Source organism: Grampus griseus (genome assembly GCF_964374135.1).
Source record: "Grampus griseus genome assembly, chromosome: 5".
Taxonomy (NCBI): Eukaryota; Metazoa; Chordata; class Mammalia; order Artiodactyla; family Delphinidae; genus Grampus; species Grampus griseus.
In genome coordinates, this window is record NC_138998.1 from 35764590 (window position 1) to 35778955 (window position 14366).

General features: G+C 41.5%; 1 protein-coding gene across 3 annotated transcripts in view; it reads left to right on the forward strand.

Annotated features, from left to right (window-relative positions):
- Positions 1-14366, forward strand: part of KCNAB1 (potassium voltage-gated channel subfamily A regulatory beta subunit 1) — a gene marked incomplete at both ends in the record, with an annotated part of 422539 nt that overhangs the window by 26744 nt on the left and 381429 nt on the right. Inside the window, one exon of one of the 3 annotated variants that reach the window (XM_082654937.1) lies at positions 1458-1699. The exons of the other annotated variants lie outside the window; for them this stretch is intronic. Coding sequence (XP_082511063.1) covers positions 1458-1699 — 242 coding nt within the window. Of the gene's footprint in view, positions 1-1457; positions 1700-14366 lie in introns of those variants that run through there. 3 annotated transcript variants of the gene reach the window in all.

Genomic DNA, 14366 nt, shown 5'->3' on the forward strand with positions numbered 1-14366 from the left:
ATGAATAAACCTTCTATGAACATTTGTGTACAGGTTTTTGTGTGAACATAGATTTCATTTCTCAAGAGTAAATTTCTGTTTCATATGGTAAGTTTGGTGTGTTTAGCTTTATAAGAAACTGCCATACTCTTTATGGAAGTCGTGGTACAATTTTATATTCCTACCAGCAGTTTATGAGTGATCCAGGTTCTCTGAATCCTTGTCAGCATTTAGTGTTATCATTTTATTTTAGCTATTTTGATAGGTGTGTAGTGATATCTCATTGTGAATTTAGTTTGCATTTTCCCTAATGGTTAATAATTAAGCATCTTTTCATGTGCTTATTTGCCATTCCTCCTCAGTGAAACGTCTGTTCATACCTTTTGTCCATTTGCTCATTGGATAGTTTATGCTTTTATTCTTGAGTTTGAGTTTTTGTTTCTTTATATGTTCTAGATATAAGTTCTTTGTCGGATATGTGATTTGCAAATACTTTCTCTCAGCCTGTAATTTGCTTTTTTCATTCACTTTACAGGGTCATTCACAGATCAAAAGTTTTAATGTTGATGTGATCCAATCTATAATTTTTTCCTTTTATGGATTGTGCTTTTGGCATCAAGTCTAAGATTCTTCTCTTAGCCCCGGTTCCTGAAGGTTTTCTCCTACGTTTTTACCTAGAAGTTTTCTAGTTTTACATTTTACATTTATGTCTGTGATCCATTTTGAGTTAATTTTTGTAAAAATGTGAGATTTTAGTCAAGGGTTCATTAATTTTGTTTGTTTGTTTTTGCTTATGAATGTCCAGTTGCTCCAGCACCGTTTGTCAAAATGCCTATCCTTCTATTGAATTGCTCTTGCATCTTTGTCAAAAATCAATTGGGCATATTTGTGTGGGTCCTTTGCTTTTTAAAGTCACCTTATTAATATTTCCTATCATTTGACTGTAACATCTGAAAAAGAAAAATGTTTTGGGCCTTTCACCCAAATGAATCATGTCACTAGTATAATAAATTATTTGATTATGGAATATTTGATGATTTAGAGAGGTCTCATTACACACTCATGAATCATCCCCAAGGCCTTATGAGAAGAGAATATTTGGCCTATCTCCCACCAAAATATTTCCTTTTACCTAAATAGAAAGACATGGGGAATGGTGCCCATACTTTTTTTGCCCCAGGGCCAATAAGGGGTTGCTTAAGTTCGACTTTTCAAACTTTACAGGGACGAGAAATGCGATTGGCCTTGGTCAGGCTTCGTTTTGCACAGGCTTTGGCAGGGACTTATAACCAGCAATTCTGCCAGGAGCTCAGGATCCTGCTCACATACAAAAACGATAAGGGACATCTAAGGAAAACAAGCTGCTCCCTTTTAGGGACACACCAAAGCTAGATAACCCAAGATAATCATAGCAAGATACAGCCAGTCTTAGAGCTAAGTACTGTGAAGTTAACTTTGCTTCCTCGAGTTTTTGAAGCATGCATCTGTATAAACCTGCTTGTGCAGACATCCCCAGCCCCAAGCTGGGTCTGCCCAAATCCAGCGAATCGGCTCTGAAATGTAGACGGCACCTAGCAGTAACAAAGCCTCCGCCTCAGGCAGCCTGTTGGCCTGTTAGGCCCAGTGGAGCAGCGGAACGGAAATATCTGGAGAAGTTTTTACGTGTCCATGGAATTTCGTTGCAGGAAACCACCAGGGCAGAGACGGGCATGGCTTACAGGTACTTGCTGGTTGCAATGTTATCCAGCCAGGGCACTGCACTGAAGTCAAAGGTTGTTGTTATTAAAGACAGAAGGATTGAAATAGCAAAAAAAATACTATATAGCAAAAGGAAAAGAAAAATGAACGCAGTGAGCCCTCTTCTTGGGCTGCCTTAATTTTTCAAGCTTTAATTTGTCCACTTTCTCTTCGCTTCAAAGATTACATAAAGATAGTCAAATTCACCTGTGGAAGTTCCCAACCTTGTGCCATTAGAAATGTCTTTGGCTTGATACTTAAGCAAAAGTATGTGATTTAGCAGATCGTAATGAAGAATGGGTGCTCTATTCTTCTTAAGGCAATTTATAAATTAAGACTAGAATTTTTTTAATGCTGCCTGGCCTTCAAGGCTGTTATTTTCTTTTAAGCCTGAATCATGTGGTTGTGCTAATAGCTAATAAAGTAGTTCATGAGACTGAGCAGGTTCTTGAAATGACAGCACTTTTTATCAGTGTAGCCCAAGATAAATTACTGGTTGTTCTCTAACCTTCCAATACCATCATTTATTCTGTGAAAGATTAACAAAAAGGAGAATTTTTTTCCTAGTATGGGGTTGGATGTATAATCTTTTAAAATTGCTCTGGAATGGGAAGATCATTCTTTTTCTGAGCAATTATTGTTCAAACCTCTATAAGATATGTCTGTGCTTAGCTAAATCACCCAGCTGTACCCGCACAAGTACTTCCTTGACAAATGCCTAGAGTTTTAAATATCCAGGAAGCTGAGCAAAAGCTGTTCAGAAGGACAAAGGTGCTGGAAACTGAAAACAAAAACAAAAACAGAAAACAAAACCCCAAGCCCTTAGCATTTATAAAGAACAGTTGTTTTAGCTCAAGTCAAAACTTCCAGTTCACAGAATAAGATTGTTTTTGCATAGACAAGATGTCCCTAAATGATTTTATTTTTCTATAATCAAAAGGTCTATTTTAATGCAGTACCTACTGCTCTAGTTATCAGCTAATTTGATTAATAAAGCAATTTGCAATGAGATGGCTCATCTCTGGAGAGCTAAGTATTTCACACAGACTCTTTATGCAAAAAAGGGCTCCTGCAGAAGACGAATGAACTCTTCTAGGTTTACAGGGCATATAAACATAAGACCGCTCACCCCATCATGCTTTAGAAGTGGAGCCTAAGAAGAATCTAACAACCTTTCCAAGAGAACCTATGGCTCCACACCCTGGGATGGAGGAGGAGATGATGTCATTCCTCACCCACCTTTTCTGAATCTGTCTTTACTAGAAGGAGCTACCTTCTCTCTGACTCTCCGTATTCTCTCACTCTATTCTCCATGCTTTCCTTGACCCTCAGTGGTAATAGTGGTGGAATATAGATCTGGTGAAGATGGACTGTTTCGCTGTTTCAAAAACAATGTGTCTTTGCATCTTTGTCCCAGGATGGGTGGTATCACCATGAACACTTTTATAAATCTTCAGAGGGCAGGCCTCTTTCTCTCAATGTCCTGGTTTGAATATCTACTACATATTTTGTGATGTGTGCCAGTGTTAGACAAAGATATGTTCTAGGACAGTGTTTTCTAAGCACTTATGGAGCACAGGAATGCTCCCTTCAAATAGGTAAGAACAAAGGTCTCCTAGTTGAGGGTGGGGGATTGGAGCCCACCTGCTTGAGGGGAGCAGTCATCCCAGCTTGGTTTCCCAGGCACGCCTGCAGATCCCATCCTCTGCACGGCTTGAGAGTACAGTTCTGAGGTGACTCTTCAAGATGCCTTGGAGAGCATGGCTGGCAGGTCCATCTCACAGAGGCAGGCTCTTAGGCAAGCGTATGTGCCACTAGACCACATTCTAGTAGGAAATGGGACTTAGAAGATCATTGTTCCTAGATCAGAATATGAGGAGAGAAAGTACAGTTAAATAGATACTTGGCCCCAGAAAATAGCCAAGGCTTTGAATTATGATGAACTTGCTATTCTCTGCCACCTCTTCCTGACACATGTCACCTTTACCCCTCCCCACTCCTTTCTCCAAATGTCCATAGTACTTTGTCTATTCTTTTTTCAAGGCACTTATTAAGTATCCTTATTTAAAACATTCTCCTTTAAGCATTAGGGATGGATTTTAAAGGAAGAGTATCCAGGTTCTCTTGGTTCCTGCCCAACCTGGCTTTTGACCTTGACTTCTTATAGGCGTAGTTGGGGTTAGGTGAGGAGACTTTTTTATTCTTCTTTACCTTGATTTCCACCTCCCCCCAAAACCGTGGCTATGTTAAAAGACCTCATTCAACCTGCCTTTTCTATTTTCTTCTTTCTGAAGAGTATTATTTCATGTGTAGTGGAAAGAGAATGGGCTTTGGAGTTAATCAGGCCAGAGTTCAAATCCCAGCTCTTCTGCTTTACAAACTGTGTGACACTGAGAGTCATATAAGTAGGTGTGACATATAAGTTCCTAACACACAGTAGATGTTCACTAAATGTAGGTTCCCTTCCTGCTTATTCTGTGTCTCCTGTCAATCATTCTGGGGGCAGGGGATGAAAGCCCCCTATAGCTGAAACATACAAATGGATAAGATAGAGTATTCTCAGAAAGAAAAGAAAGAATTAAAAACTTTGCAGTAATAACCCTGTGTATATGCTAAAAATCATTATGTTGTACTTTAAATGGGTGAATTGTATGTATGTAAATTATATCTCAATAAAGTGGTTAAAAATAATAAGAGAAGTTTTTTAAAAATCTGCAGTAATTCACAATCTGTGTAGGTTTCCATGCTGAGCTTAGAATTCTGAGAGGTCTGGAAGAGCCGGGTAAGCTGTTTTCTCTTCCTAATTTGGTCAGATGCCATTGCAGCCTTCAGCCCAATACCAGCTGCTCGGGTCCCTCAATCATCTGTGAGAGAGCATTATGTTGTGTTTCCATGGAGATTTGGTTATATTTCTAACTAAGGGTGACCAGGGGAGGAAAAAAAATCAGTAAATATGCAAACACATGTATCAACTGAAAAGAAATGGGAGGAAATTGTTTGAATGTGGTGTATAAAGTGCCAAGTTGCTGTGTCGATCCTTCTGTTGGCTTAGAATTTTCAGCAAAAATAGAAGTTTTTTGTGAATTCATTTTTAAAATATCTATGAAATAGTCACCCAAGAGGGTCCTTCAGTTATTTCTAGGAGGCTATCTCTATTACAAAGCATTGAACTCTGAGCCAGACAGTGAACCTGAGCTTGTGTCAAAGTAGAAGTACACTGAGAATTAGTTTTATGGACAAAGCACAAAAACAATCTAGATGGAGTAAGGATGCAGTAGACACCCAGCTTTGAAGCAATTTTATAATACTCACATAAGCCGGGAGGAACTCAAATGGATGTAAAATGAAGGTCTAATCCAAGGGACCCCAAACTTTTTCTGTAAAAGGCCACATAGTAGATATTTTAAGATCATGGGCTACATCTGCCTTTGTCCTACCTACTGAACTCTGCCCTTGTAGGTGGAAGCAGCCATCGACAATAAGCAAAGGAGTGGGCGTGGCTATGTTCCAATTACACTTTACTTACGGACGCTGAAATTTGAGTTTCATATAATTTTCTCATACCACAAATCTTCTTCCTTTTATTCCTCCCAAACCATTAAAAAAAAAAGCCAATCTTATCTTACAGACCATATGAAAACAAGTGGCAGGCCAGATTTGGCCAGTAGACCATAATTTGCTGACCCCTGGTCTAGAAAACAAAGCTTTCAGTTGTACGGACTATTTATTTGTTGTGGTTATTCATTTATTTTTAAACCTCCTTGTTTCCAGAGGTATTTAAGGTGCCCAACTGCATATAATTCAGAAAGATAAAAATAAATAAAAAAAGAGGTAATTCACTGGTGGTCCAGTGGTTAGGACTCTGTGCTTTCACTGCCGAGTTCAATCCCCTGGTTAGGGAACTAAGATCTCACAAGCCACGTGGTATGGCCAAAAAAAAAAAAAAAAAAAAAGGATGAGACCTAGAAAGATTAAGAACAGGAAAGGAAGGCAGCCTGGGGTGAGTGAGGGTGACACGGGCAAGCCATGCCCTTGCACCTGGATTTGGCCCTGCGCTTTCCAGTAGCACCAAGCTGGGAAGAGGGCCATGGAGCTCTTTACAGCAGTCTCAGAGTCCTTTAGGTGAACACGAGCCAGCTGCTCAGGGATGGAACACTTCTCTCTGATGTGGAGATCAGAGAGAAAGTTCTCTCGTGGTTCTTCGTTGTGTAAATTAATATCTTCAAAAAATGTCCTTATAGTAAACACAGCAGTGTCCTCGGGCTTTTTCTCATGGGGCCCCTAATATTAAAAAGGGGCATTATATAAAATAACAATTCAGTAAAAGCAAGTGGGTGTGGTAGAAGAAATGACATTGGTTTAATAGAAACTGCATCAATTAGTTTGAAATTATTTACACTTAAAAAATTCCCCAATAATAATGACACAGATTTTGCTATTTTATAATGACAGGGCTTGTCCAGGTTCATGGAATGAAACAATTGTTTCTCACATTTAAAACAAATGCTAGTTGCCAACCAAAGACAAAATTTTCTATAGCCTTGAGCAGAAGGTGGGAGGGGACAAAAGAAGAAAAGGAGAGGTGGGGCGAAGTTTTGGAATTATTGATGTGGGACAGACCTCGGAGATAATCTGCTCCAATTTCTGGTCTTACAGCTGGAGAAAACTGAAGCTCAGAAATGTGTTTTCAGCCAACAACAAAGCCCTTGTCCTTTGGGTCCCAGTCCAGTGCTCGCTCCATAATCCATATTTATTCCCAGCCCTCCAACCCCCATCCCACCCTATGCCAACACACACCCTCACACACACACCCCACACCATACACACGCCATACACACACACCACACACACAGACACACCCCTACCACACATAACCTCACACACATCACATACACGTACACACCCACATACTCCCTTAGTCCACACACCACACACACTCCCCCATACCCACATACCACATATACACACCCCACACACACTCCATATCGCCACACACCACACACACACTCCACACACACCACACACATCACATATACAAACATACACACCCACACAGCACACACACACACACCCCCATACACACACCACACACACGTACACACACCCCCACATACCACACCCACACACCCACACCCACATACCACATATACACACCCTCCACACACTCCATATCCCCCCACACCCCCCCATACCCCCCACACATCACATATACAAACATACACACCCACACACCACACACACACTCCATATTCCACACACACCGCACTCACATCCCACACAGCCCGCACACACCTCCTCCCCTCCCCACACCCCCCTGCACATTCCATATCCCCCCCCACACCACACACCCCACGCCCTGCCTCCCGGGGTTGCTGCAGTCCCCCTCTAATCCAGTCTTCCAGGCACTGCTCTCATTGCTCTGCTCTGCAATCTGCGTCAGTCCTACTTCTTGGCACACTGGCCCTCCATCCCTGTCCTGAAACATCAAGTCTCACTCATTATTGCTTTCCCCATCTAGAATATTCTCACACGTCCCCCTTGCCGAGACAAATCCAAACCACAGGCTCTCCCTTCTCTCTCACAGAATGACTTGTCTTTGTTCCATATAGTTTGGAGTGTGTGTGTGTGTGTGTGTGTGTGTGTGTGTGTGTGTGTCTCAAAAGTATGCTGTTGTCATATTGAGGAGAACAACTAGAGCTTATACTATTTTGCAATCCTCCTGTGCTTTGCACTTAGATAGCATGTATTGCTTCTTTGAGGTATATGCATTCAGAAGTTGGGGAACAGAAAGAAAGACTCCAAAGACAAGTAGGAATGTCCCTTTCCCCCATTTATAGTGCTCTAGCCCCATATTTCCTCCTGTATCTTAGATATAATATGTTACTTAGCCTTGCTGAGTCTCAGTTTCCTCTTCTGTAAAATGGGCCTAATTCAACTTACCTCATGACAGTGTTGTAAGAATTAAATGAAGTCACATTTATGAAAGTGCTTAGCTCACTGCCTGCCATGGTGGGAGCCTAACAAACAGGGTTTCCTCGCTTCACCTCCTTCTTAACCAATCCTAGGAATCCATCGTTTAGTCATCTTTCAGAGATTGAAAGAAAAAGGGTGTGGTGTTGTATCTAAAAAAGAGAGAGGGGCAGAAAATAAACATGTGTAATTAAATCTTGCACAGTTCTGAGCATATCACTCTCCTTTCCTCACTTGCTTACATACATTCTTTTTTTGCTTCTACTATTGGAATATATCCTCAGGATCTATTGAGAAGGTGTTTTTTTTCTTTTTACTTCACACATGGCCTCCTATTTAATGAAAACAGCCTCAGGAAACATTGGAATAAATTACTCTCCAAATGGTGTAATAGAATGATAAAAATCATCTTTTATCAGTCTGTGTATTTCCAGTGCCTAGCATTGTGTCTAGAACAGAAATATTTGAGACAGAATGAAATTAAAAGGGCTAAAATGCCCACTGGTACCTTCTAGTACCTCTCCCATTCACTTGCCACACTGCCTGAGAATTTCTTCAACTAGAAGCTCCAGTTCTGTTAAAATGGAGGTGTGTAATCTAAGCTAATAGGCAGCAGAGCAAGAAGGAAACAGGACAACGGCCAGGCCGACCTGAAAACAGAGAAGATAGGAACGAAGTCTCTAGACTGGATCAAGGGGCAAGCTTGGGTGTCGGGGCGTGGCACAGTGGTGCAGGGGCTGTGTGGGGATACCGGCGGGCAGGCCTGAAGAAGAGGGTGGGAAAGCCAGAGAGAAACCTCACTCACCTACCAGCTTGTAACAAAGGTGTCCTGGCAAAGCGTTTGAAAACATTCATTAACTGATAGAATTTTCATTGATCTCTAAATGAAGATTCTAATGATAAGTAAGAACTAGTTTTCGCTCTGAACACTCTTTCCCTGGGTTCCGTCAAAGTGAGAATGTGGTGTCCTGGCTGGAGGATTTGCAGACCACCTTCCCCCCAACCCCTTTCTCTGATCCTCTGATTCCTTATCTATGAAATGAAAATGCACATAAAGCCCTCCTCCCAGGATAGTGCTATTCACGCAGAGTCACATAGTGGAAGCTTAGGAAAGACTATCCCCCTCTTGACTTCTCCGCTTTTCATGATTTCCATGACAGTGTGGAAGTTGAAAATTATTTTTGTTCCTAAATTGAGCTCACTGTCTTCCTCCCAGCCCCCCACCCCCAACCCTCCAAACCCTCCAAACCCTCCTTCACTGCATACTCCGCTGACCTACTTTTTTCATGGAATGCTTGGCACACTCAGACCTGCTTGAAAAGTAGCTATGGCCATGGCCATGAAAATCAAAAGCCTAGAAAAAGTGCTAGCTGAGCAGGGGGTTGTATTTTCCACATTAAAAAAAAAAAGCCTACATAAGTTATTTTAGACTGGCCTCATTTTGGTCAGTCTCGGGGCCTGTGCTAATTTTCTCTGAGTCCTCTGGCTGTGGCTCTCCTGGCATCAGCTGGGCTGGAGGAACGTTGCAGACACTGAGATGGTCCAGTCTCAGAGCCTATGTGACTACTTGAAACCCTCAGAGCCTGCTGGTAAAGGACCTAGAAGGCTTAGTGAAAGGGGCCTGTTCAGAATGGGGCCGAATATTTATTTACTATTGAATGGAACAGAAGTTCTAAAACGAGTATGTTTTAGAAGTGTCAGTTTAGATAGAAAATGCTTTAAAATTTAAGCAAAAGTGAGAGATGAGTGCCCCTTGGATTTGAAATATTAATTTCATTCTGTTTTGAAATTTCCACATGTGGTTTTCCAGAGGGAAAGTTGTTTTATGCATAATGAAAACACTGGAAATTCAGGGCTCAAGAACAGCACTGTGTTATATGAACACTCCCTTTCTCATATAGGAAAAAGTTGCAGCAGTTTCATATTAAAAACAAAGCATTTTGAGACCTGGTTTCCCTGCAGAAGGAGCAACTGTGAGTCAAATATATTTTTACCCAAGGGAAAAAAACAAAACCTCTTCCTAAATTTATCTGCAGTGCCTGTAAGTGCCACTAGGATGCACTATTTCATTAAAAAAAACCGAAGCGCTTCATTCAGTTCCCTGAACCACAGAAAGCAGAAATCTTTAAACTTTTTCCAGGCAATCCTAGACCAGAACTTAAATTTGAATCTGTATATTTTCCTTGATTGTGAAAATTAAGAAGCATCTCTTTTTATATCACAATGGGAAATCTTCTATAGTGAGAAAAAGTAAGAAGTTATGACCAGTAACACTTAGGATTCTGAGAATCTTGTAGCAGGGATATGTTATCATAACCTAACCCAGTTAGATATTTGATAGAGAAAATTTTCTACGTCTGGGGGTTTCCAAGAATGGGATTCTGAACTACACTACAGACCTCTGTGGGTGACTGGTGGAGAAAAGAAAGGCAGACATGTCATCCCCTTGGCCTTCCTTCAGAGAATGTTCTGTTGATGTCTTCTGCCCCATCTCAGGTGAAGGCATCTTGTCGCACAGTTAAGATGGAGCAGATGTAGTGAATCTGGAAGGATTGTGTTGTCAGGATTGCCTGGGAGAAGTCTGGCTCAGAACCCACGAATGTTCTTAGAACCATGACCCTGCAGGTCTGGCTCAGCACCAAATTAGAAGGTGGTCAAATGATGGTGCCCTTCCTCCTCTGTAACCAGGTTTTTGCTTATCATGGGACACCTCTCCACGCCTAACACTTTAGCCTCTCATCAGTGATTCCTCTGCCTTGCCCTTAGCTAGTTATCAACTGATGCTCCCTAAGATTTCAATTATATATTTTGTGATGTGCGCCAATGTTCAGATGAAGATACATTCCAGGACAGTGTGTTTCAAACAATCATGATGCAGAAAAACACATGAAGGCAAAGCGGTCCCAGTTGAAGGTGGGGTCCTGGGGTATCTGTAAAATATGTCATATCCAAAGAAACCTCTAATGGGGAAGTTCAGGTAGTAGAGGAGCTATTTTTAGACAACCTATCTAGTCTTAAAATCAGATTATGAAAAAAAACCTTTTTTATTGGAAAATAATTTCAAAAATACAGAAAAATTGCAAGAATAATATATAGAATATCTGTAGCACTTTAATCTTTAATATATTGTTAACATTTTGCTCCATTTGATCGTGTTCTTACCTGCTTGCTTTCTGCATCCTCCCCCCACCTCCAATGTATTTTTCCAAGCCTTTTGAGAGTAAGTTACATCCATAATAGCCCTTTACCCCTCAGTACCTCCTAAGGGTAAGGATATTCTTTCATACACCCCCAAGTACAATTACCAACTTCAGTCAGATTTACCTAGTTTTTATCTGATCCACTGTCTGTATTCTCATTTTGCCAGCAGACACAATAGTGCCCTTTATAGCAATTTTTTTACTCCACCAGTACTGCATCTAGTTCAGGATCAAATATTGTATTTTGTTGTCATGGCTTTTTCATTTCCTTCAATCTGGCATAGTTCGGACTGGAATTAGTTTTAGCACAGGGAGGAGGTCAGTGGGAAAGAGGGTGGTGACTAATTGCAGTGTCTGCTTTGGGTTGGGAGGTGGTGCTATGGTGCCAACACCGTCTCTAAGCGCGGCCAGAAGGCCTGGCTACAGCTACCAATTCCGCATCGAGGACTGTGTCTTCCACAGCTCCCCAACAAGGCCACCACATCGTCATCTTGACCTTTAGGTTCAAAGCTGAGGTGGATCTCAAAGACATACTGACCTAACTGACCTACATAAATTCAGTCCCCTATGTTTATCTGCTTAGCACTTCTGCTGAGGGGCGTGCACTGTGGGGGGCTGTTGAGAATTACCAGGACCTGAGTGAGGTCCTCTGAGCACTGACAGGCAGGGAGGGCAGGCAGGGCCAAGTATGTGATTACCTGGGACCCTCTAGCCTCCAAATCAGGCACCCATAATGCTTGGCCAGGGAACCATGCCAAGAAACTAAAGCAGCAGCCAAAGGGAGAGGCCTCTTCCAAACTGGCTGCAGAGCAGAAGAGTGTGGCTTCTGGCCACACATCCTGGTGAGCCCACTGGGAGAGGTGGGAGTAGCTGAGAGGCCACAGCAGCCAGGGAGACACAGGCTCTCAGTGGGTCACGTGGAATATTTTTAGATAAGGGAGTTTTGACCCAATTGTCTATTTTTCCCTCCATGATATTCCTTTTAATTTGTTAAGGCAGAATGAGATAGAAGCTCTGAAAATTGTAGAGTGTGGGTGCAGAATGTGCAGCTCATTAAGTATCTAAGCTCTTGCTTTAGCATTTGGAGGGTCTGTAACAGATCACTGATTCACCCTGCTTTTGAAATTTTGCAGCATTAGACAACTCAACACACAGTGACAACATGTACATTTAGAAACTGGTTATGGGTTTTAAAAGGAGCCATGATTGCTTCTTGACATGACCATTGTGTAAAACCAGAATCTCTATGCATAATTTCCCAAAAGGTTAATCCTTGCTGTAACATCTTTGTAAAATTCATCAAATTAGCACCTCCTTCCTTTACCCCTATTTTTCCTCTTACTACTCTTTTTTCCCCCCTTATGTTTTATGGCTCTAATGTCTTATTTCAAAAGGTCTTCCCCATAAAGGATAATATGTCTTTCTGCAATGTATTCTAGCACATTTATGGTTTCATCCTTCATATGTAAGTCTCTGTCCCAGCTCAAAGTTCTTATATGAGATAGCAACTTAAATTTATACTTCTAAAATTCCCAAAGTCAGTTTTGATAGCCTAAATTTTCCCCACTGATTTGAAATTACAACATATATAGCCCAAATATCAGAAAAGCTTACCTTGTCTTTTGCACATCAGATGAAATGGTCTTGAACTGGAAACAAAGAATTCCTTCTACACTCCAGATATTCTTGTGGAAGTTTCTGTTCTTCTAGTCATTTTGGGCTTAAATTGAATGACCTCAGTTTTTGTTTGTCTGAAAGAAAATTGTATTTAGTTTTCTTTTTTGTCTGTTTTTTTTTCCTCTTACCACTTGGATTTGTTTGTTTCCATATTGTTTGTCTCGTTCACTGGAGTGTGAACGCCAGGAGGACAGGGATGTTATCTGTATGGTTAATTGCAGAATTCCCAGAATCTAGTATCTAGTGTAAAACTCAATAAATGTTTGCTGAATAAATGAATGATTAAGCAAGAGTATGAGGAATAAGCCCTCATTTTTCACTGGCAGACAATCTGCTGGATTATCAGACACAGGGCGTTGCTCCACCAGACTCTCCATCCACAGCCTCCTTGCCACTTACTTCCCAACCTTCTCTCTTTACTGAAAAGATCCAAAGTGCCCTCATTTGTTTTAGTGGTACTTGGGGGACAGCATTGTTCTCGTAGGAAATAGGTCCTGAAATCTTGGATGTTAGAATCCTTTGAAGCTGCCCATTATAATGTCATAAGTCCACTTTATTGTTTCTTCTCCTCAGACATCCATCTCGTTTCACTTTCCATTCACTCAGTTATTTCACTCTATTCACAGAGTCTTCACTGTACTTTCCTCCAGAAAGTTCTCTGTGATGTCACTGTCCAGTCCTAGTGGAGTCCTGGGTTGTGACCAGATGAGATACTCACAGCCTTCACTCTGCGTATTCCTTGCTTCTCCTGAGATGTGTTGCTAACATGCCCACGTTACGGAGTCATGGGTCTCTCCTCCACTCCTTCCCACCACAAGCTCTCCCCTTCTTACCCCTGTCCATCAATCCCATAGACTAGCCCTCTTTAGTTTACTCTTTTCCTAATCAATTTCCATTTCCATCTCATTACAAGAAGGGTATCGTCTCATTATAATACCCAGGTGTCATTTCCCAAAAGACAGAGATGAGTCTGGAGGGTCAGCCCTCCTGTTGGGATTCCTGGATGACTCTACATCATCCTAAATATACTAGAAGGTTCTCTCTCTACTCGGCAATTGTGGATGATTGTGAGTTCTGATTGGAGCTTCTTGTTCTTGGTACAGATCAGACTTTTCCAGGAACAACATGGCGTGCAACAAAGGCACTCTTCGGCTGGTGATTAGCAAATTGCAAGATGATACCTTGGGGTATCAATAGGTCATTGTGGGGTTTCTCTTTGGAGCCTGGCCCCATTCCACCTCCTGAGCAAGACCCTGACCTGTTCAATTCAGTGTTAGTGGGATGGGCAATGGCAACAATAGGGTCGTACTTATCCACTCAGGGGCTTTAATTGCTTGAGGGAGCCTGGTTGAGACTCAATGACAGTGGACAGAGTCCAACTATCTTCTTTCTGCTCCTTCCTCACAACGATTTCCTATCCAAGGACCTTCCATTTCTGACTCCATGTTCACCTATCCTTGGTTTCTGCATGTCCTGTATAGGTTAAATATTTTCCCTGCTATATCTCATGACCCCTTTAAATTGTTGGGTGATCCAAAACATATTCTCTCAGAAGATGGAAAATCAGGTTCACACAGCCAAATCTACAAATCCATATTTTAGTATTCATTGGTGGCACTCTTTTATGAAGTTATTTTGTACGACCACTAACCAGTCCTTATTGTTTCGGGTGCAGTATCTGTTGTTCTGTTGAACTCTTTAGCTTATATCCTCCCAGACAGACACAGATTTTATTCTTTCATTCAAGAGCTATTGCTGAGTGCTCACCTATATTATACATTATTCCAGACATGGGGGACACAG